Source organism: Danio aesculapii, chromosome 20 (genome assembly GCF_903798145.1).
Source record: "Danio aesculapii chromosome 20, fDanAes4.1, whole genome shotgun sequence".
NCBI classification, from domain to species: Eukaryota; Metazoa; Chordata; class Actinopteri; order Cypriniformes; family Danionidae; genus Danio; species Danio aesculapii.
The window spans coordinates 14,069,160-14,093,014 of record NC_079454.1 but is presented as its reverse complement, the minus strand read 5'-3'; the positions used below and the strand labels follow the sequence as shown (position 1 = coordinate 14,093,014).

The 23,855-nt window shown below is 38.7% G+C and overlaps 1 protein-coding gene across 2 annotated transcripts in view; it reads right to left on the bottom strand.

The window, feature by feature from the left end:
• Positions 1-19,026: 19,026 nt before the first annotated feature.
• The window catches only part of si:ch211-191a24.3 (tensin-3), a 95,983-nt gene continuing 91,154 nt past the window's right edge, over positions 19,027-23,855 (bottom strand). For both annotated transcript variants that reach the window (XM_056480726.1, XM_056480725.1), the window contains exons 23-27: positions 22,292-22,369; positions 22,049-22,217; positions 20,868-20,936; positions 20,353-20,382; positions 19,027-20,258 (exon numbers count right to left, since the gene is read on the bottom strand). In XM_056480726.1, coding sequence (XP_056336701.1) covers positions 20,114-20,258; positions 20,353-20,382; positions 20,868-20,936; positions 22,049-22,217; positions 22,292-22,369 — 491 coding nt within the window. In that variant the 3' untranslated portion in view covers positions 19,027-20,113. The remainder of the gene's footprint in view (positions 20,259-20,352; positions 20,383-20,867; positions 20,937-22,048; positions 22,218-22,291; positions 22,370-23,855) is intronic.

Genomic DNA, 23,855 nt, shown 5'->3' with positions numbered 1-23,855 from the left:
TAGTTCAACCTCCCAAAGGGGTTGCTGAAACAGTTCTACACCTCCATCATTAAATAAGTCATCTGCACATCAATAACTGTCTGGTTTAGCTCAGCTACTACATACAATCTTCAAAGACTACGTTGAATAGTTCGGACTGCTGAGCGAATCACTGGTACAACCCTTCCTACTCCCCAAGAACTGTACTTATCCAGAGCGAGCAAAAGGGCTGCCAAAATCACTCTGGAGCCCTCACACCCAGCACACTGCCTCTTTGAACTTTTACCTTCTGGTCGACGCTACAGAGCACTGCGCACCAGAACAGCCCGACACTTGATAATAATTGTGGAACCAACATCACTACTTGCTATACACTTTTATACACATATACACTTATTTAACAACACACTTTACATGCCAATTTGCACATAACAGCTGCACATATAACGTTGTATATAGTAATATACCTGTATTACACTTGTCAGTTTGTATATTTGCATTCACTACTTGCTTCTACTTTTTAAAATATATTTATTATCTGTTTTTGTCCTGTCTCTGTAATCCTGTTGCACTGTAGAAGCTCTGTCACGAAAACAAATTCCTCGTATGTGTGAACATACCTGGCAATAAAGCTCTTTCTGATTCTGATTCTGATTACACCTGTCCAACTGCTCCTTAACGCAAATTTCTTATCAGCCAATCACATGGCAGCAACTCAATGCATTTAGGCATGTATACATGGTCAAGACGATCTGCTGCAGTTCAAACCAAATATCAGAATGGGGAAGAAAGGCGATTTAAGTGACTTTGAACGTGGCATGATTGTTGGTGCAGGATGAGTATTTCTGAAACTGCTGATCTACTTGGATTTTCATGCACAACCATCTCTGAGGTTTACAGAAAATGGTCCGACAAAAAGAAAATATCCAGTGAGCGGCAATTCTGTTGGTGCAAATGCCTTGTTGATGCCAGAGGTAAGAGGAGAATGACCAGACTGGTTCCAGCTGATAGAAAGGCAACAGTAACTCTAATAACCACTTGTTACAACCGAGGTATGCAGAAGAGCATCTCTGAACGTGCAACCTGGAGGCAGATGGGCTACAGCAGCAGAAGACCACACCAGGTGCCACTCCTGTCACCTAAGAACAGGAAAATGAGGTTACAATTCCCACAGGCTCGCCAAAATTGGACAATAGAAGATTGGAAAAACGTTGCCTGATCTGTTGAGTCTCGATATCTGCTGCGACTCCAGGATGGTAGGTTCAGAATTCAACATCAACAGCATTAAAGCATGGATTCATCCTGCTTTGTATCAATGGTTCAGGTGGTGGTGGTCTAATGGTGTAGGGGATATTTTTTGGCACACTTTGCACCCATTAGTACCAATTGGGCATCGTGTCAAGGTCACAGCCTACCTGAGTGCTGTTGTTGACCATGTCCCTCCCTTTGTGACCACAGTGTACCCATCTTCTGATGGCTTTTTCCAGCTAGATAACACGCCATGTCATAAAGCGTGAATCATCTCAGACTGGTTTTTTGAACATGACAATGAGTTCACTGTACTCAAATGGCCTCCACAGTCACCAGAACTCACTCCAATAGAGCACCTTTGGGATGTGGTGGAACGAGAGTCTCGCATTAGGATGTGCAGCCGACAAATCTGCAGCAACTGCGTGATGCTATCATGTCAATATGGATCAAAATCTCTGAAGAATATTACCAGTACCTTTGCTGAATCTTTGCCATGAAGGATTAAGGCAGTTCTGAAGGCAAAAAGGGGTCCAACCCGGCACTAGTAAGCTGTACCTAATATAGTGGCCGGTGAGTGTAGTTAATAATATATAGTATAATAATATTAACTTAGTATTATATATTAAGTTTTAGTCATTTGATAGAATTTTTTAACATATTTGTTATATCTATTTTGAAATTGAATTTGACGTAAAGGTGTCATAAAATGAAAATTGAAAAATAAAATTGCAGCTATCTACTGTAAAATAATACATATGTTTATTATATTGCCATTAAAGTCTATTTTATTGCAATAAAACCCAACATGTTTTTATAATTTAAATGTAGTTATTTATAATAACCCTGCACCAAACCACGTCCTGCACGTATCCCTGTCAATCACATTTCATTCAAATACAAATTTTCAGTGACCTCTTCCACCCCCCCAACCCACGAATAATTAAGCTCAGGGTCAAAGTCTGTACCCACAGCAAAAACAGCACCCGAGGGCCACACTTATGACTCCACCACCCCTCACAATGTGCCTTTATGGTAAACGCTCAAGCTCCCGGTGTAATGCGGGAACTCAACGGCGAGCGAAAACATGCAAACCTAAACATACACAAAAATACACAGAGCTCACACAGTGGTGACCATGAGTCTGACGAAGAGAAATGGCTGACACACACAGCGCCCCAGACGTACACACACACACAGGTCTTTTGTGTTATTTATGTGTAACACACTCACAGCGCTTAATCAAACTCTCCCGACTGTGACTCTTTTCCAATGCGTGTGTTTATGCAAACATGTGGAGACCTGTGGGGTGTTGAGATGAATTGTGTGTGTGTCTGGAGCCTTGCATGACTGGCATTCCTCTCAATCAGACTGCAGCCCATGGCGAGAAGGTTAAAGAAACAGAAAAGTAAGAAAATACACTCACCGAGCTTGTCTTTGGGCCAGAAGGTGGCGCTGGTCCAACTGAACAACTCAACTTCGCTGACTCAGAAGATTTGTTCTGTTTCCCGCTTTCTTTGTGTCTCGTTCTTTCTTGTTTCATTTCCACCTCCACCCTCTCGCTCAGAGCGTGCATAAAGGGGCAGTTTGTTTAATCAGTAATCACATCTGAACAAGTGAGACACTATCTTTTTTTTTCTTTTTTTTCATCCGTCCAAACCTCTGAATAAGCAAACCATTATACTGCCCTCTCTTTCTCACCAGAGAGTATGGTGAGCTCATGCCACCTGCAGTCTACCGAATTATGCTGAATCAATTCATTTGAGATGATTTTAATGCTCTTCTTGTTAAATGGCTTACTCAGTGAGTACGTTTACATGGACACCAATAATTTGATTTTAATTCGATTAAGACAATACTCTGATTTAGATTTACAAGTAAACAGAGCTTTTTGATTCATTTAATTCGATTAAGGTCATAATCGAACTAAAGAAAAATCGGATTAAGACATGTGGAGTATGCCGATTTTAGTCGCATAATTGAAGTGCTGTTCAGACATGTAAACACCTTAATCAAACTATTACCGTCATGTAGGACTTTTCGCCCCCTTTTGCGACAGGATAGTCTTTACACACACAGTTGTCTGACACTATTATCTGCACCCACCGAGTCAGTGAAGACCACAGTCACCTGCATTGTGAAATGCAGAGGTTTTTTTTTTTTCTTCCATTCAGCATGCGGTATGAACTTCCATTAAAACTACACTCTTCCAGCAGTTCATAGTTGCATCCAATATCTCGTTTGTCAGGGTGGCATGCATTAAATGTTCTCGAATGAAAGTGAAACTGCCGAACTGCATTTAAAGTTGACAAATTAAAAATGAAACACCCGAAATTACATGAAACTCCAGAGGAAATGCGAATACCGCAGTGACCCAATGACATTAATCGAATTATGTGTTATAACATGTAAAACAGGATAATGAAAGGAAAATTCAAAAAGCAACTCATGTAAACACCTTAATCTTCTTATTGTCTTAATTAGATTAAGGCAAATAATTGAATTACTGATGTACTGATGTAAACGTAGTCAGTGTTTATACCAGCTAGACGTAGGCCAGTATAAGATTGACGGTATTATAACCTTGGATAAAAAAAAAAAATCACGGCTTCACTGTATCACAGTATTGTGATCACTGCTCTAAAATAAGTCTTTCTTAAATGTCTGGGTAAAAACAACAACTTTTTTTATTTTAAGAAACATTCAAAATATTTTGGAGCATAAGCTTTTCATGTGGATGGTCCTTTTCTGCTCTTGCCCTAATAAACTAAATAAAATAGTTACAGCACTTACATATACAACTTAGAACTTAAATGTACAGTGCATCTAGAAAGTATTCATAGCACTTCACTTTTGACATATTTTTATGTTGCAGCCTTCCAAAATAGATTAAATTTATTTATTTCCTCAAAATTCTACACACAATACCCCATAATGACAATGTGAAAAAAAGAGTTTTTAAAATGGTTGCAAATTTAGTAAAAATAAAAAACCTGAAAAATCACATGTACATAAGTATTCACAGCCTTTGCTCAATAGTTTGTTGATGCACCTTTGGCAGCAATTACAGCCTTAAGTCTTTTTGAATATGATGCCACAAGCTTGGCACACCTGTCTTTGGGAATTTTTTTGCCCATTCCTCTTTGCAGTACCTCTCAAGCTCTATCATGTTGGATGGGAAGCGACATTGTACAGCCATTTCTCCAGAGATGTTTAATAGGATTTAGGTCTGGGCTCTGGCTGAGCCACTCAAGGACATTCACAGAGTTGTTGTGAAGCCATTGATATTTTGGCGGTGTGCTTTGGGTCATTGTCTTGCTGGAAGATGAACTGTCGTCCCAGTCTGAGGTCAAAACCATTCTGAGGCAGGTTTTCATTCAGGATGTCTCTGTACATTGCTGCATTCTATCATGACAAGTCTTCAGATGTAAAACATGCCCACAGCATAATGCTGCCACCACCATGCTTCACTGTAGGGATGGTATTAGCCTGGTGATGAGTGGTTCCTGGTTTTTACCAAACGTAATGCCTGGCATTCACTCCAAAGAGTTCAATTTTAGTCTCATCAGACCGGAGAATTTTGTTTCTTATGGTCTGAGAGTCCTTCAGATGCCTTTTGGCAAATTCCAGGTGGGTTGTGGCTTCTGTCTGGCCACTGTACCATACAGGCCTGATTGGTGGATTGCTGCACAGATGGTTGTCCTTCTGTAATGTTCTCCTCTCTCCACAGAAGAACGCTGGAGCTCAGATAAGAGTGATTATCGGATTATTGATCACCTCCCTGACTAAAGCCCTTCTCCTCCAATCACTCAGCTTAGAGTTCCAACCGGCCAGCTCTAGGAAGAGTCCTGGTGGTTGCAAACATCTTCCACTTAAGGATGATGGAGGCCACTGTGGTCATTGGAACTTTCAGAGCAACAGAAATTTTTCTGTAACCTTCCCCAACCTTTCGACTTGAGACAATCCTGTCTCGAAGTCTACAGACAATTCCGTTGTCTTTATGCTTGGTATGTGCTTTGACATGCACTGTCAACCCCAGGACCTTATATAGACCTGTGTATGCCTTTTCAAATTATGTACATTCAACTGAATTTACCACAGGTGAACTCCAGTTAAGCTGCTGAAACATCTCAAGAATGATCAGTGGAAACAGAATGGATCTGAGCTCAATTTAGAGCGTCACGGCAACGACTGTAAATACTTACATACATGTGATTTTTCAGGTTTTTTATATTTTTATAAATTTGCAACAATTTCAAAAAAATATTTTTTCACATTGTCTTTATAGGGTATTGTGTGTAGAATTTTGAGTAAATAAATGAATTTAATCCATTTTGGAATAAGGGTGTAGCATAAAAAAATGTGGAAAAAGTGAAGCGCTATGAATACTTTCCGGATGCACTGTACCATAGGAACAGTATAGCAGAAAACTTTGACGGTTTTAAAACCTTGACTTTTCCAAACTGCTCTAAACCTTGAAACCAGTTATCATCCCATGCCTAATACCAGCTGACAGAAGTGCCACAAAATGCAGTCTTTAACTGTTTCAATATGAGTGGTAACTCACCTGGAAAAACTAGGCATTTGTTCTGCATGATATCGGGAAAAATTATATTGCAATATTCTGTAATATATGCTGTCATATGAATATAATTTCATAAGATGGTGCTATTTGTAAAGTGCTCATTATTTTAGAATAATCAAAAATAATTTTGTAGGGGAGTGCAAATAATAATAAACTAACTACAAGCATAAAACAATAGAACAAAGATAAACTTTAAATAATATGCTTTATAGTTTTATGGGGAGTCTATGATGAGTATTTAATTCATGAATTCACTTTTCTTTGGCTTCCTGATTTATCAGGGGTTGCAACAGCAGAATGAACCACCAACTATTCTATCATATGTTTTACACAGCAGATACCTATATAAGTATTTAGACACATAAAATCCTATAATAATCCTGTATAATAACACTGTATAGTCTTCATTGCATAAATAAATAATGTAAAACATTAATCTTTGTTGAAGCTACAAACTTTCACTTGAAACATAACAGTCACAAGCCTTATTTATTCATTCATTCATTCATTAGTCCCATTATTTTTTGACTTCCTGCTTGTGTTTTGCTTCCTGTTTTACTTCCTGCTTTGCTACTGTTTGGACGTCTTTGCCTACTGCTCCGCTCTTTGCACACCTTATACCCTAGTTTTAACTTGAGCCTATCAGCACAGTGCTCAAACGACACAGCGTGAAGATCAGCATCGATTCTACAAACTTTCTGGAATATAGCTTTACTAACAAGAAGGAAATTATCGTCTAAACAATCCTCCCGCTACCAGCTACCAGCTGCTTACATTCCTGAGACGGGAAAACACAGCTGTGAAAATGCCTCTGGATCGGATTAATTCAGATTCTCACTGCTGTACAAACTGCCACAAACTTCTACAAAAGATTGCAGTTCTTGAAACAAAGTTACTTGCGATCCGACCAGTACTGCAGCTTCATTGTGGATGCTCACAGCATATAGCCGGTGAGTCCCATAAATCTAATCCTGCCACCGTTTTGAGCACAGAAAAACAGAATAAAACTGTTGAAAATGAGCATTGGCATAAACAAGGTGCAAGACCAAAGGGTACTCGCGGGGTCAGATCATACGCTGCCACATTAGCGTTTTCTTCCCCAAATACAGCTCGGACTCAAATACAGCTTCAGAACAGATATGAAGTATTGAGTAATATGGGTGAAGAATCCCCAAATGCAGTCAGACAGAGATCGCATGACTCAGCAGCTAACTTTGCATGAAAAAAGAGGCTCAAGGCTGACTAGACAGCGGCATTCTGCTACGATCGCACCTGAGATAAGAACACTAGTTGAAGGAGATTCAATAATCAGGAATTTTAGGAGCAAATCTACAATGACATACTGCTTCCCTCATGCAACAGTTTCTGATGTAAACAAAGAACTTGAGAAAATTCTGAAAAAGCACAAGACTGCAAAACAGATTATAATCCATGTGGAGAAGAATGATATTCAGAAGGAACAGTCAAAACTGCTCAAGAGAGATTTCTGTGAGCTCTTGGAAACAGTGGAAAGATTGAAAATTCAGTCGTTCATCAGTGGACCACTCCCAGCAAGAGGGACAAATATGTTTTCACGGCTCATTGGTCTAAATGTATGGTTGCAGAAAACATGTAACAGGAAAGGACTGAATTTTATTGACAACTTCAATCTCTTCTGGAACCAAAGACAACTGTTTACATCAGACGGCCTTCACCCAAACAAACTTGGTGCAAAGTGCTAAAGGACAATATCTTTTTCTCCCTCCATCATCCATCAGCTGTGTGTGCGCCACTGACCTCAATCCAAATGGCACATACACACCTAGCAAATGTCCGAATGACCACAGGACCTCAAATCAGCTCCTGAGTGGACTTGGGGCTGACGCATCGCCCAAGGACAGTAATAACGCCACGCAGCCAAAACACCCACTGTTGATAGAGATACTGTCACTGGCCCTCTGCTCAATACAGACAGACTGTGATGCATCAGAACAGCATCAAGTCTCGTCACTCAAAAATGATCCTCAGGAAAACAGCCAGGAAAACATATTTCAGCAGCCAGAATCTCCAGAGCCACAGCCTCTGTCACCAGACACGTTCTCGTTGTCACTTTGCTCGCCTCTCTTGGGTTTTTCAAAAAAGATGGAGGAACTGGTGTTTGCTGGAACTAAACTCCATTGCCGCAAGCCCCCAGTTATCAACCAAAAAGCGGCCTGCTCCACAACCACCTCTGAGCCCACCTGGAAGAGCCCTCTGACTTTTGCCACACCGACAGGGCCCAAACAACAACGCAGCAGGTGAACACAACAGCTCTCTGTGATGTGTCTCGGGTGCCTGCTAAGATAAGTGTCTTTATCAGATGTTTACAGAACAAGCAGGAACCCAGTGTGTCTGTAGCTTTCTCTACGCAGATATAAGTTGTATTACGTGACAGAAAACCAAAGACTTCTTCAGGCCGTATAGCAAATCACTCAAATCGGGTGTCTATTAAATGTAGATCTGAGACTACTGTAGGGAAAACGGCTAAAACTGTTAAGTTAGCACTTTTAAACATCCGATCACTTAACAATAAGTCACTTTTAGTCAATGATTTTATCAACACAAATTGCCTTGATTTTATGCTTTTAAATGAAACTTGGCTAGATGACAGCTGTAGTGCAGCAGTTCTAAATGAAGCAGCTCCTTTAAACTTTGATTTCTTAAGTGTTTGCAGAGCTAATAGGAGAGGTGGAGGCATCACTGCCCTGTTTAAAGATGTCTATGAGTGTAAACAAGTGTCATTTGGTGACTATTTGTCTTTTGAATATCTGAGTATAGCACTAAAAGGTGCTCCACGGATCTTACTGATCATTATCTACAGACCTCCAAAATATTCTCCTTTTACTGATGATTTTACAGAGCTGTTATCAATAGTAACCTCTGAATTTGACTATTTTACCATTGCTGGGGATTTTAATGTTCATATTGATAATCCAGAAATCAATGCTGTAAATGAACTGATGACTGTTTTTAATACTGTTTTACTGTTTTAAAACTGATGACTGTTTTGATCTGACTCAGCATGTTCAAGGACCCATGCACAATCGTGGACACACTCTTGATCTACTTATAACTAAGGGTTTACACATTTCATCGACTGTTGTTAAGGATCTTGCACTATCTGATCATTTCTGTATTTTCTTTGATATATTGATCATTCCAGACTTTATATTGATCAAGGCAGACTTTCTTATGAAGCCTTATAAACAGCAACGTAAATAATGCTTGTACACACTTTGCAACGATAGAGAGACTCACAACCACCCCCCATCCCCCCACCCCAGTCGGATTCCCAGTGAACTACTTTTTTTAAGTCAGACTAGCTCAACCACAACTTAAAAAATCAGACATTATGTTTGATTTCATGGCAATTAATAGTAAAATCTTAGAAGAGATCGTGCAAGTTATGAAAACATCAACCTGCAGTCTTGACACACTCCCCACATCATTCTTTAAAAAGGTGTTTACCTGTTTAGAAATGTATCTTTTAAAAGTGGTAAATGCTTCACTTCTCTCAGGGATTTTTCCAAACTTACTCAAAACTGCAGTTGTTTAACCCTTCTTGAAGAAGAGCAACCTGGATAACACCATATTGAGCAATTACAGGCCCATCTCAAATCTCCCTTTCATTGGCAAAATCATTGAAAAAGTTGTTTTCAACCAGGTTAACAAGTTCTTAAACTTCAAGGGGTGTTTAGACAATTTTCAATCTGGTTTCAGACCACATGACAGTACAGACAGCGCTCTTATAATGATAATCAATGATATATGCCTAAATACAGATTCAGGCAAACTTCTGGATAGGCTGGAAAACTGGGTTGGGCTGTCTGGGACGGTCCTCAAATGGTTCAGATCTTACCTTGAAGGGAGAGGTTACCATGTCAGTATAGGCGACCATAGGTCAAGGTGGACACCTATGACATGTGGAGTCCCACAAGGCTCAATTCTGGCACCTCTCCTGTTCAATCTCTATTTGCTCCCTCTGAGCCAAATAATGAGAAAAAAACAAATCTCCTTCCACAGCTATGCTGATGACACTCAGATCTACTTAGCCTTACTGCCTAATGACTACAGCCCCACTGACACCCTCTGCCAATGCATTGATGAAATTAACAATTAGATGTGCCAAAACTTTCTTCAGTTAAACAAAGAGAAAACTGAAGTCATTTCGTTTGGGAACAGAGATGAGGTTCTTAAGGTGAATGCCTACCTTGGCACTAAAGGTCAAACAACAAAAAAAAAGGTCAAGAATCTTGGTGTGACTCTGGAATCAGATCTGAGTTTCAATAGTCATATCAAAGCAGTTAGTAAATCAGCATACAATCATCTCAAAAATATTGCAAGATTTAGATGCGTTGTTTCCAGTGAAGACTTAGAGAAACTTGTTCATGCTTTTATCAGCAGCAGGGTGGATTACTGTAACGGCCTCCTCACTGGCCTTCCCAAAAAGACAGTCAGGCAGTTGCAGCTCATCCAGAATGCTGCGGCCAGGATTCTGACCAGAACCAGGAAATCTGAGCACATCGTGCCTGTCCTCAGGTCTTTACACTGGCTCCCAGTTACATTCAGAACAGATTTTAAAGTAATATTACTGGTCTATAAATCACTAAATGGCCTAGGACCTCAATACATTACAGATATGCTCACTGAATATAAACCTAACAGATCACTCAGATCTTTAGGATCAAATAAACTAGAAATTCCAAGAGTTCAGTCAAAGCAGGGTAAATCAGCTTTCAGCTACTCACTGCTGGAATCAGCTTCCAGAAATGATCAGATGTGCTCCAACAGTAGGCACATTCAAATCAAGACTGAAAACACATCTGTTTAGCTGTGCCTTTACTGAATGAGCACTGTGATACGTCCAACAGATGGCACTATTATGTTTTTCTCTTCTTTTTCATTCTTTTATAACACATTTAATCTGTTTTTTATGTTTTTTTTAACCATTTTTAATATTTGTTTTTATTTCCCTTATATGTATTCTTTTATTCCTGTTTATGTAAAGCTCTTTGAATTGCCACTGTGTATGAAATATGCTATATAAATAAACTTGCCTTGCCTTGCCTATTAATCAGGGGTTGCCACAGCGGAATGAAAAGCCAACTTATACAGCATATGTTTTACGCTGTGGATGCCCTTCCAGCTGCAATTCATCACTGGGAAACACCCATACATACTCATTCACACACACTCATACACTACGGACAATTCAAAACATGCAAACGAAAATATTTCACTTAACTTTAAACTTACTTTGCAATGACTCCACAAATCACGTGTCCTGTTCTGTGGCAGGAATTGAAGTTCCCTTCAAATTAAAGTTTCTTAGATGTCAGTATCAGTATGTTAGCTTTAATGATATCTTAAAGCTGGTGTGCTCCAAAACGGTGACAAAATTTACATTTAGAAGAGATAAACCTGGTATTAACATCCAAACATCTAAAGCTTGCAGTTTGTTACTTCCGCTTAAATTAATCAACAATTTATTTCACTTCAACTCGTACTTCAGTTCTCATCAAATCTTGACCAATCACATGCTTTCTAGTATCTGACACGACCCGCCCTCCTTTAATATGCTTAGTGGCTGTTTCTCAATACCAAGTACGCAAAGTAAAGAATTGTCATTAGCGATCGCTGATTGGCTCCCGTACAAAAAGGCAAGCTTTAGTTGCCATGTAGTGATCGCCATATCCAATATACGGGCTTCATTCGATATATTGACAGTTACACTTTTCCCCATTCAAAAATATACGAGTGACATGTCTGGTGTATTCTATAGTCTTTAATTAAAGCTGCAATTTGCGGGGGAGGTGATGACGAAGCTCATACTGACAGGCTGGGGGTCAGAGTCCACATAAGCTGAGGCAAATCGTCAAAGATGTGCTATCTTTGTGAATAAACTGCAGATTTGAGTTTAAAATATCTACATTCTCGCCTTAAAAACTCTTAAAACTTTATTTTGTGACACAACAGAGGAGTATTTTTTAAATTGTGTGGGTTTTCACCTCCGCCATTAGCTTTCGCTGCAAAGCATTCTGGGATACCTGCGCTTCGCAAGTTTGCACAAGTCACCTCTTGATGCATCCTTGGCAAAAGGGGCGGAGCAAGTACACATCCAGGAATTTTATCTGGACTTGGCAAGATGTGAACTTTTAAATTGGAACAGTACTTCGGCGACGTTTCACGGGGACACAAGAACGCAAGTACAGACAAGAACGTATATTGAGAAACAGCTATTGTTTGCTTTTTGTTTGATGCACTTGAGCTCAACCACTCTCAAAGGCAGAGCTGTGATAAAAACTAAATGCTAGTGGCTGTTTTTTAAAGGAGGAGGGGCTACTATATGTCTCGCCCTCTTTTTTATGCTTCAGTTGTCAAACATGGAATAAAAATGCTCATTTCAAAGCACTTCACTGGACCTTTAACATCAACCAGGTGACGTTTAATAAAGTTTATTGCTGTCTTTTCACTCAAGAAAAAGCACAGAAAGTGATTTGACAAGATGCAAAAACAGACATTAAAAACGTCACAAGAAATTTTTAAAAATAGTGTATATGTCTTAAACTAACAAAATATACATTTAAACTCACCTTTTGTCTCTTCGGGTGTTGCTGAATAAATTTTTTAATCTGCAGAGTAGGGGAGAGTGGGGTAAAGTGAGACACTTTTTACATTTGCTCCCCTCTAGGCAAGCTAAATTTATATATCAGTAAAATTGACACATTTCTCATTAATTCAGAATGTTTTGTAGCAATGGAATTTATCAGACTGTATTTAGGATAAAGAAAAGTGAAAATATGATTGTTTTAAAAAAGTTGTCTTGTGCCTCACTTTACCCCAGCTTCATGGTAAACTGAGACAGACCAGAAAAATCAAAGGGGTAAAGTGAACCAGCCGAGGGTAAACTGATCCACTTACTTTTTCACATTTAAAACTATCATAATAACGCATGTTGTAAGAGTCTGAATCCTGACAGCTAGCTTGACAACCACACATTTCAGAACTAATGTCTGACTAGTCAGTTATGGAGTGGGGATTGGTCAATTAAGCACATTTGTTTTTCTAAATACTTGAAAGTAACTCTGAACAAAATCAAATACAACAATCTACTTGAAACTATTTGAATTTACATTCTAATGACAGATAGAACCAGTTTGATTAGAACACAATCTGGGGGTCAGAACACATGGCCCTTAGAGACAGCTATAGTGCCTGTAGGTCACAGAAAAGGACAATCAGATAAAACAGCTTGGGACTCAGAACACAGGACTAGACCCACCTAGATTAGAACATCAGCTTACTGTCATCCTCTACACTCCCACTCTTTTGTGCTTCCCTGGATTCTTCTTAGAAATTGTGCACGTACCTCGTCGCCAAATTAATTTCATCTATGTTGATCCTGGAACAACATTTCAATCAGCCAATCAGTTTATGTTCAATTTAGCCTTATGGTTAGGTTTATAGACATCTGATGATTGTTATCCAACTATTATTTCTCTCTGACTGGAGAAATTTACAGTTATGGCTGGGTTTAGGGGTAGGGAATAGGTATGGATTAAATTTTTTTTTCAACAAAAATTATGTTCCAGGATAAACATAGATGTTAATCCAGGATCAGATCGTACTTGGCAAAATCATGGCGTGCGTATCTCGTCATCCTCAACTCTCTTAGACTCTTACACTCTGCCAATGTAATAAGGTCCAGCTGAGGTCCAGCTTCCAGCCACTTGGACTGCAGCTCTGCACAAAATGTTTGGCCAGTGAAGAAATGGTCGTGCCCATCTGAGCCTGGTTCTCTCAAGGTTTTTTCTTCACCTTCGCCAATTGGTGAAGTTTTTTCCTCACTGCTGTCGCCACTAGCTTGCATGGTTCGGGATCTGTAGAGCTGCGCATCGATGGATTTGCTCTTCAGTGTTTGAACCCTCAGTAGTGATTATTAAACCACACTAAACTGAGCTAAACTGAACTGAACTCAAACTTTGAAACGTGAACTACACTGTTTCAGTTTACTATGATCTTTTATGTGAAGCTGCGTTGACACAATCTATATTGTAAAAGCACTATACAAATAAAGGTGAATTCAGTTGAATTGAATTAATAAACGTTTGTGTTTTCTGTTGCAAAGTTAACTATGACAAAGTCTCCCACAGACAGATCTGTGTTTCTTGGACCACTACTCTCATCCTTAGAGCTCACTTCGTCAGACACATTATCAACTGCATTGGTAGCATGTTCAACTAATGGTAGCATTTCATGAGGAGACACATATCCAGGTTGGCTGGAAACACATGGCACATTCATATAGACTATATGCGCAATGAAAGAATTAGCATCAGTGAGTGAATTATCTGTAGGTGGATCCTCTGCAGGGGGTAGATCATCCAAATCTTCTGAAGTGGCAGGCTGGAGCTCAAGATTTGGCCAGTTTAATAATAGTGAAAATGCTTTATCAAGGAAAACTTCTCAGTTAGATGGAAAAATTGCAGTGCACCTAAATCCAGAAGTGATGTTTCATGGTGTCACTGTTAATATGAAGGCCTCATTCACAAGTCCTACAGTCTGGTAGGCTAAATTTAACTTGTGCCTTATGTCTTACCTTACCCCAGAGCTTTTGTCTCACTTTACCCCACTGTCACATTTTAGAAGAAAATTATCTTTTTTAGCCATTCAGGCTAATCTTCAGCTAGCATCATCACATGGTTTTATAGGTTGATAGTCCATCAACATGTATGATATAAGTTTTTCTATTTGAATCAATTTGCTTTGGCACAACAGTTGATTAGGTTGACTGCAAAAAATAAAAAATAAATAAATACTTTTACATGCAAAAAACATATTTTTGTGAAAAAAACATGCTTTCCACAGCACCAGGAACTCCTGTTCTTCATGGTAGAGGGGAAATGGAAGGGGCTTGAAAACAAAATTGTTATAGCGTGATATATAAAATCTGTTGCCTAGATACAGGGGGTGTCTCACATTACACGATGTCTCACATTACCCCATTCTCCCCTATCCTGCATTTTGTGTTCTAACAGCTTTGAAGAGATTATAGGCTGAGAAAACTGCTACTTAACAATGCATAGAAAAGACTGTAATGCTGCGTGTGGGCTTTAGTACATGTCTCTCGCGTTTTCAAAATAAGAGTCCTGCATATGTAGCAAGCTTAATTTAGCCTTAGATAAAATGTAAAAATCTTTGTAGTACCCTCACTAGGAAATGTTGTGCCCACTAAAACACAGCCTGGGCATACCTAGTAATGATCCTGTGTGCAGCAAAAAGAGCCCAGATTGGCCTTAGAAATTTACAGTGAGAATTTACATGAGAATGAGGAAATAATGGTGTTTGAGTCTCAAAGAATGTAATGTAATTTTCATTTAATTAATTAATTAATTATTCATCTATGCCTAGGTATATCCAGATTTTTATTATATGGCACCTTAAAGAAATACGACAACAAGAAATGTGACAGTTGACTTCATTGTGGTCCCTATTGACTTCCGTTGTTTGCTTAGTTTCAGTCAGTTTGTGTTCGCCTACTCTAATTTGAAGCTGAGAGTTCTCTTTTACAGCAAAAAGGTCACTGGTTTGAGTCCCGGCTGTTCCAATTGGCATTTCTGTGTGGAATTTTGGGTGTTCTCCCTATGTTGGTGTGGGTTTCCTCCGGGTGCTCCAGTTTGGTGAATTGGATGAACTAAACTGGCCGTAGAGTAGGAGTGTGTGAATGAGAAATTATATGGGTGTTTACCAGTACTGAGTTGCAGCTAGAAGGGCATCTGCTGCATTAAACATATGCTGGAATAGTTGGCGGTTCATTCTGCTGTGGTGACCTCTGATAAATAAGGAACTAAGTCGAAGGTAAATGAATGAATAAATGAATGAGTTCTCTTTCATAGAATTAGAGTGCTCTCTTTCATAGATGCCCAACACCAATTCTATAGGCTGAATTAGGTGAGCGTTTACACTGGTAAATTTAAAATTTAGTGGGGTGTGTATGTGTAATGGAGTCTAGCTAGAAGGAGCCATGAGATGTGTTAGCAAATGAAACATTGAGCTGTGACCTTTAGAGTCCTTCTTAGCATGCTAGCTAAACATGTTATATATGCAGTTTGAATCATGCTTGGAAAACTGAAGAGGTTACATTAGTGCCGTGACCCTGATGGGAGTAAAGTTTAAGGGGTGAGTGTAATGGAGGTTAGATAGTTAGGGTTATGTGGGTAAACCTGACTCCCCTGGCCTCAAGAGGCACATTAAAAACTGATGCTATATGCTGTGTTATTTTGTGTTCTTGTTATTGTCTACTTCCCATGCCGGAGACCCGCTTGGAGCAGGGCAAGTCGAACCAGAGAAGATATAATAGTGCCATGACCTGGATGGTAGTGGGTTTTAGAGGGGTGAGTGTAACAGAGGTCAACTAATAAAAGCAGCGCAAGCAAACCTCACCTCCCTGGCCTCAAGAGATTAGCAATTGACGCATGGAGCTATGGCATTTAGTGTCCTTCTCAGCATGCTGGTTTAGCATGCCAGAGACAAGGTGTAAATCCCTCTCTTAGTAGTGCTTGTAACAATGTAACTGGAGTGCTCATGTTGGTGCCGTGACCCAGGTGGGACTGAAGTTTAGAGGGCTGAGTGTAGCAGAAATCTTCTAGTAGGAGCTGTGCGTGTACACTTCATATTCCTGGCCTCATAAGATGCAATTGTGACTGATGTCTGGGGCAGTTGTCTTGTTAGTGCATTCACATCCTATATGAGAGACATTGTTTAAATCCCATTGAGAGTGGTTCAAGTAGAAATGAAAGTGTTACATTGTGCCGTGACCTGGATGTGAAGACTAACTAGTATGAGATGTGCAAGTAAACTTCATTCTACTGGCCTCAGCACTAGTTACTCATACTAGGGGTTTACAGAAACTCAGTGCAAGTAGAATGAGATGCGTTAAACTTCTGCTGTGACCCGGATGCAAGTGAGGTTTAGGGAGAAGACTAACTAGTACGAGACATAATAAACTTCATTCTACCGACCTCAACACTAGTTACTAATACTAGAGTTTACAGAAGTGCAGAAGAATAAGAGGTGTTAAACCGGTGCCGTGACCCAGATGCGAGTGAGGATTAGGTAGAAGACTAACTAGTACGCGAAAGTGCAAGTAAACTTCCTTTTACTGGACTTAGCACTAGTTACTAATAGTAGGGGTTTACAGAAACTCAGTCTGGATGCAAGTAGAACAAGAGGTGTTAAACTGGTGTTGTGACCCAGATGTGAGTGAGGTTAAGAGAGAAAACTAACTAGTACGAGATGTGCAAGTAAACTTCATTCTACTGGCCTCAGCACTAGTTACTATAATTTGGGGTTTACAGAATCTCAGTGCAAGTAGAACAAGTGGTGTTTAACTGGTGCCTTGACCCGGATGCAAGTGAGGATTAGGGAGAAGACTAACAAGTACGAGATATAACAAACTTCATTCTACTGGACTTAGCACTACTTTCTAATACAAGGGGTTTTCAGAAACTCAGTGCAAGTAGAACAAGAGGTGTTAAACTGGTGCCATGACCTGGATGCGAGTGAGGTTTAGGGAGAAGACTAACTAGTACGAGATGTAATAAACTTCCTTCTACTGGCCTCAGCACTAGTTACTATAACTTGGGGTTTACAGAATCTCAGTGCAAGTAGAACAAGAGATGTTAAACTGGTGCCGTGACCCATATGAGACTGAGGTTTAGTGACGTGAGTCTAATAAATGGAGCTGTAAGTTAGATAGAGCTGTAAGTAAACACTTCTCTTACCTCAATAGACTGAGTTTAGAGGCTGTAGTCCATGTTAGTGTGCACACCTTCTATGCAGAAAATACCAGTTTGAATCCTGCTTGAAGTAGAAATGGGCAAATTACACATACAGTTCTGAAAACACACCAACAGTTTGCTGCTATGTTTGTTTTATCTTCTCAGTTCTGAATGTCACATGACTACAAGAACTCCTCCAGCAGACATGGCAACATACACTCACCGGCCACTTTATTAGGTACACCTTACTAGTACCGAGTTGGACAACCTTTTGCCTTCAGAACTGCCTTAATCCTTTATGGCATAGATTCAGCAAAGGTACTGGAAATATTCTCTCTGAGATTTTGGTCCATATTGACGTGATAGCATCACGCAGTTGCTGCAGATTTGTCGGCTGCACATCCATGATGCAAATTTCCCGTTCCACCACATCCAAAAGGTGCTCTATTGGGTTCAAATCTGGTGACTGTGGAGGTCATTTGAGTCCAGTGAACTCATTGTTATGTTCAAGAAACCAGTCTGAGATGATTCACTCTTCATGACATGGCGCGTTATCCTGCTGGAAGCAGCCATCAGAAGATGGGTACACTGTGGTCATAAAGGGATGGACATGGTCAGAAACAATACACATGGTGCTCAATTGGTACTAAAGGGCCCAAAGTGTGCCAAAACAATATCCCCCACACCACCACCAGCAGCCTGAACCATTGATACAAGGCAGGATGGATCTATGCTTTCATGTTGTTGATGCCAAATTCTTACCGTACCATCTGAACACTTCTTTACACAACTTTACTGAGAAACATCATTAACAAACTTCTAAATTATAAATAACAAACCAGATCCCTACGACATGGTGTTTAAAATTGTACCATGTAGTACTACATCTATTTTGAAACTATTTACACTTCACAAAAAAGTATGTGCTAAAATTTGTTTTGAATAGGTGTAGTTTGGATGCACCAATGTCATGTAAACTGCAGCGTCAAGTTGTGTCGATGCAAGGCAAAGCACCAGTTTGCAAAAAACCTGGTTCAAGTTAAAGCTTTATTAACATTCATACACATTCATTCATTTTCCTTCAGCTTAGTCTCTATTTCAGAGTTCGCCACAGTGGAATGAACCATCAACTATTACGCAGCGGATAAGTTAAGCAGCAGATGCCCATCCAGCCGCAACCCAGTATTGGTAAACACTCATACACTATGGACAATTTAGTTGAATCAAGTGCTAACCACTGAGCCACCGTGCCGCCCTTACATACACATATATAAAATATAACTTAACACCACAGCCATCTTAAAACTGTTGCACTGAACCCATAATAAAGAAAGAAAACAAGTGAAGGTGCCAGTGAACCAGCTAGCATGTTGACAGACATCCTTTCAGCCAGTAAATGACAAAAAGGGCCTCAAATTAGTACCATACAATTACTTTATTGTATTCTGTGCATGTATACAGTCCATAAAACATTAATTTACAAATAAACCAGAGTTAAGCAGTAAGAGACAAGTATACGGAACGAAAACAGTTCTTGCTTCTTAAAGTAAGATAAGTAATAGCACTTGTGCACTTATGTGATGAATTCCAAGTCAAACTTTTAACCCAGAATCTTCTTTGATCAAGCTTTTAAACGTTTGCTCGGTAAAAAAAACCATGAGTGAGTAATGACATGTTTTTCCCCTCAAATTAGGTCATTTATCACGTAAGACGTTTTAACACTCATTCCACGTAGACGAGTAAGAGATAAGTATACACAGAATATGAGTTATATGATAAATATTTCCAAATATATAAACAAAGTCAAAGCAAATATGCTTTTTAAGGAAAACACTTATCACGGACTGGAAATGTTAGCTCAGCGCTTATAAACAAATAAGCAGTACAGATAAACGATGTACTGAATGTTTTGAGCTATAAAAACATTACGTATTATTTAATATTGAATACACATATTTATATTTATAATCAAAAACATTGTGAATTGATATGCGAAATGCTCTTTGGTTTTGTAGATGTATGTGCCCAGACAAAACCCAGCAATTAATGTAGTTAAACCTCAGTTTATTCTTTCCAAAAAACCTTGAAATAATGCAAAGGAAGTCTTTGTGATGTGTTATAATAATATAACAGTTAACTGTATTCCTCCACAGTCCCTTCACTTTGCTTTGAGCAGACTGTTTATGGCAGTGCCAGATTGAGCCACAAAGAAATGTGGTGCCCCCGACTGGACATGTCCTGTTAACGCAGCAGTAACACACATTTCAAATTGAATGCCTACTTAGGCAAGAAAAAGTGAAATGTTGTCCTGGGTCTTGTTAAAAAGATTAAATAAAAAAGGCCCACCATTAAAAAGGGTCTCCATCCCTGTGTATCTCTTGTCCAAAAAAAACTCCAGGGAGAATCAAACATGAATCTTTCATCATCCATTACAATGTTTCAGTTGTAGCATGTAGATCAACAGCAAAACTTTAAATATGTTTTGCTCTTCAACATAATTGGTCTACTTGGTCTTCTGAGAGCCAATCATGACTTTGGAGACAAAGTTGACGATGGCGCTGGCAGGCTGTTCGGGGTCGTGTTCGGCAAACAGGTGACACACATTCTCTGTGCTGCTTCCACTTTTCCTCGCGATGAAACCAAAGATCCTGTTACACACACACACACACGTAAAATTATGAATAAATGTACATATGTGCAAAGGGTGTATGTTTATTCAGAAGGTGATGGAGGAAGGCTTACTTTGCAGCAGTGCAGCCGTCTCGCTTCCATCTGGGGAAAAAAGTCAGGATGTCAGAACATCCCATTAAACACTTACACAAAATAATTAAAAAGATAGTTCAGCCAAAAAAAATTTGAATTCTGTCGTCGTTTATTTATCATCTTTTTTTCTTTCTTCTGACATACAAGATACTTTGAAGGATGTTGGAAAAAACAGCCATCGACTTTCATAGTTTTTTTTTGTTTCTACTATGGATGTCAATGGCTGTTTTTTTCCACTACATTCTTCAAAATATCTTGTTTTGTCACATGCAGTTAAGTGTGAGTAAATAAGGACATTTCTTTTTTTTACAATTTAATTATTATTTTATTTAAACTGTGTAAAAAGTTAAAATGGCAACTGTTTTGATTTTATTATTATAATTTAATCTTTTTTTTAACAAAATTTAAAATGTATATAATTGTAATGAATAAAAAAAGTCTAGACATTGGTATATGTATTTATTTGTGTGTGTATGTGTGTGTGTGTTGCGTACTTCCTGTCTTGAGGGTCCAGGGCACAGAATATCACTGTACAGACTGCATAATGTCTCCTGAAGAACAATCTGGAAACAATGTATTGTAAAAATGTAAATAAATAGAAATATAAACATATTAAATTGATTTATATATTTTTATCGTAATTTGACAAGAAAACATTTTGGCTGCATTTACACTGCAGAACTTGATGGTCAATTCGGATTTTGTGACCACATCTGATTTTTTGATGACCCGCTTACATCATCTTTTAAAAGGTTTTCGTATCCGATTGTCTGCATTTACACAGCAACGGCAAATGCGCATTGACCAAGAAAAAAAAAAAAAAAAAAAAAGAGCGAGCGCTGACTGACAGCTGATAATAAAAGAGCACTCTTTTCAATCTATTCACAAGGTTTTATTTAAAAAATTCTTTTTGACAAGTTGTTTTACTATAGTTCATGACAGAAAAGTTCTCATTTTGCCATATTCTTTTAATCTAGGCCTTTTTATACCAGTAGGCATCTTAAAGTAATGTCCATGGCATGATTTATGAATGTGATGTATGCAAAACAGTTTTAGATTTATTTATATTGTTTATATTGGTTATGTGGCAGATGTTGCACTCTAGCTCTTCCTTTCCGTTAACATGCGTAAACTCTTGTGCTACATGACAATAAAAAGGCTTTTCTAGTGCTTGTGTATGAGGTTTAAGGTTTGGGACTCTTTACAGTTCCAGACTGTTCTGACATCAGACTCGCTAGTTTTTAATGATGAGTGACTCACATTGACAGGTGAAAATCCAATCTACCTGCGTACACTGCAGACACAGATCTGATTCATATCGGATAAATTTCCAAATATGAATCTGATTTGAGCAAATCAGAATCCATGTGATTTTTTTCTGCTCACACATACATGAGCCATATCCGATTTGTGCCACATGGGAGAAAACTTGAACTTGAGTCACTTGAACCATGCAGTGTAAATGCAGCCTATACTAATCAAAAGTGATTTTAAAGAGTTTACAAAAGGTTGAACTACTTTCTAATCATTAAGTAATCCTGAAAAACAAACAAACTGTATATACATGACCATGGGTTAATACTTCATAAAAACAAACAAAAAACTGTATATACTTGACCATAAGTTAGTACTTTATATAGAACATAAAATCGAAACTACAAGAAGAGAGACTCACTTCCTCTGGTTGTCTGTGAGGGTGATTCCCTGCGCAGACACTTTAAAGTGGACAACAGTGGATGTTGGTGGAGGATCCTTATTGAGGGTGACTGTGGTGGCCTTCTGAACCCCCTGAACTCCTGTCAGAGACTCCAGATCCACACTGCCCAGGAACCACACGTTACATGCTGGAAAACACACACATTTGTTAACACATGGATCACTTCTGTATATTGACAAATTTCAACAGATATTCAGGTACCTGCTCCCTGCTTCAGTAGCTCTGCTGCAGAGTTTGTAGACGTCTGTGTTGGAGATTCATTGAACTCCTCGAGAGGGTCTGAAAGAAAGTCTTCAGTTAGTACAAAAACACTACGTCTCTATTTGATTTATCTGCTTGTTAAGTGATGTCATATGGGATACTTTTTCCGGGTGCAAGCCGCTTCTCATTTGATTTGAAAAAATATGCGTTAATGACCACTTTTTAGTCACTTCACACATTAAAAAGAATTTTAGATAAAATCATGGTGTACACAACAGTCTCTGGAGTTGCTGCATCACAGGCATCAATATTTTAACAATTTATAAAAAATTAAAATCACTTTCTGGACATCGGCATGGATATATATATATATATATATATATATATATATATATATATATATATATATATATATATATATATATATATATATATAATGTGATCATGATTTTTTAAAGTATTGCATCGCTTTATAAATATTTATTATTGCCATTTGTTGAGTTTCCGCATTCAGTTTGATAGAGCGATTGGACCCTGAAGCCGTTATGCATGTCATCACGGATTTTGATGAAAATTAGAAGTTTGGTTTGTTTCGACATTGATATTGCATACAAAAAAAGATTTTTCCTATATCTTGGCTGGTTTAGGCCTGTGATGGATAATTAAATATTACACAAAAACCACCAGTAGGTGGCAGCAAGCCCATGTCTTAACTTGGTTCAGCCCAAATGAAAAATCTGTTATTAATTACTCACCCTTATGTCTTTCCAAACCCCTAAGACCTTCATTTATCTTCGGTACACAAACTAAGATATTTTAGATTAAATCAGAGAGCTCCCTCATCCTCCCCCGGGAAACAAAAATTGTTTTCAAAACATGGTTCAACTGTAATCTGATGCTACAAGAACATTTTCTGCAGCAAACAAAGATAAATACAATTTCGTTTGACTATATCCGCTCTCCTGCGTCAGGTCTGGTCATTTCCGTACAATTGTACTAGAATGAATTAATACGAATTAGCCACTAGACTGACAAAATGTACAATAGATCTGATGCAGAATATGTAAGCAAACAAAGGTGTTTTTATATGGAATAAAATCACTGTCATAAATATTTCATGTGTAAATAAAATTCGCGAATCCGTAATTATAAAATCGTAAAGAAAAACAAAGCGTAATCGTAATTTTACTAGGGTACAATTCCAAAATCTGCAATTAGAACAGACACAGATACGACATTTTCTTTGTCTGTTTGTATATGACTGATAATTTTACGATGGGTGTACTTTACAAACACGAATTACAGTTCACCACGGACACAAAGTCCTGATTACGAGTACGAATCAAACAGCGACACTCCACTGTCAAAATTAAATCACCGCTGTCACAGGCATTAATAAACAAGCGAGAGTCATCGATCACAACGGCACGCCTGCTGGACACTCGAGCTTGCACACACCGTCTCATGCAAGATTTCTGTTATTCCCTCTTTGAGAAATGTCCGTCATGAGCTCTAATAACGGTTGAGACTTAATGAGGTTTCGCTGTGTTCCAATTTCGCTGTG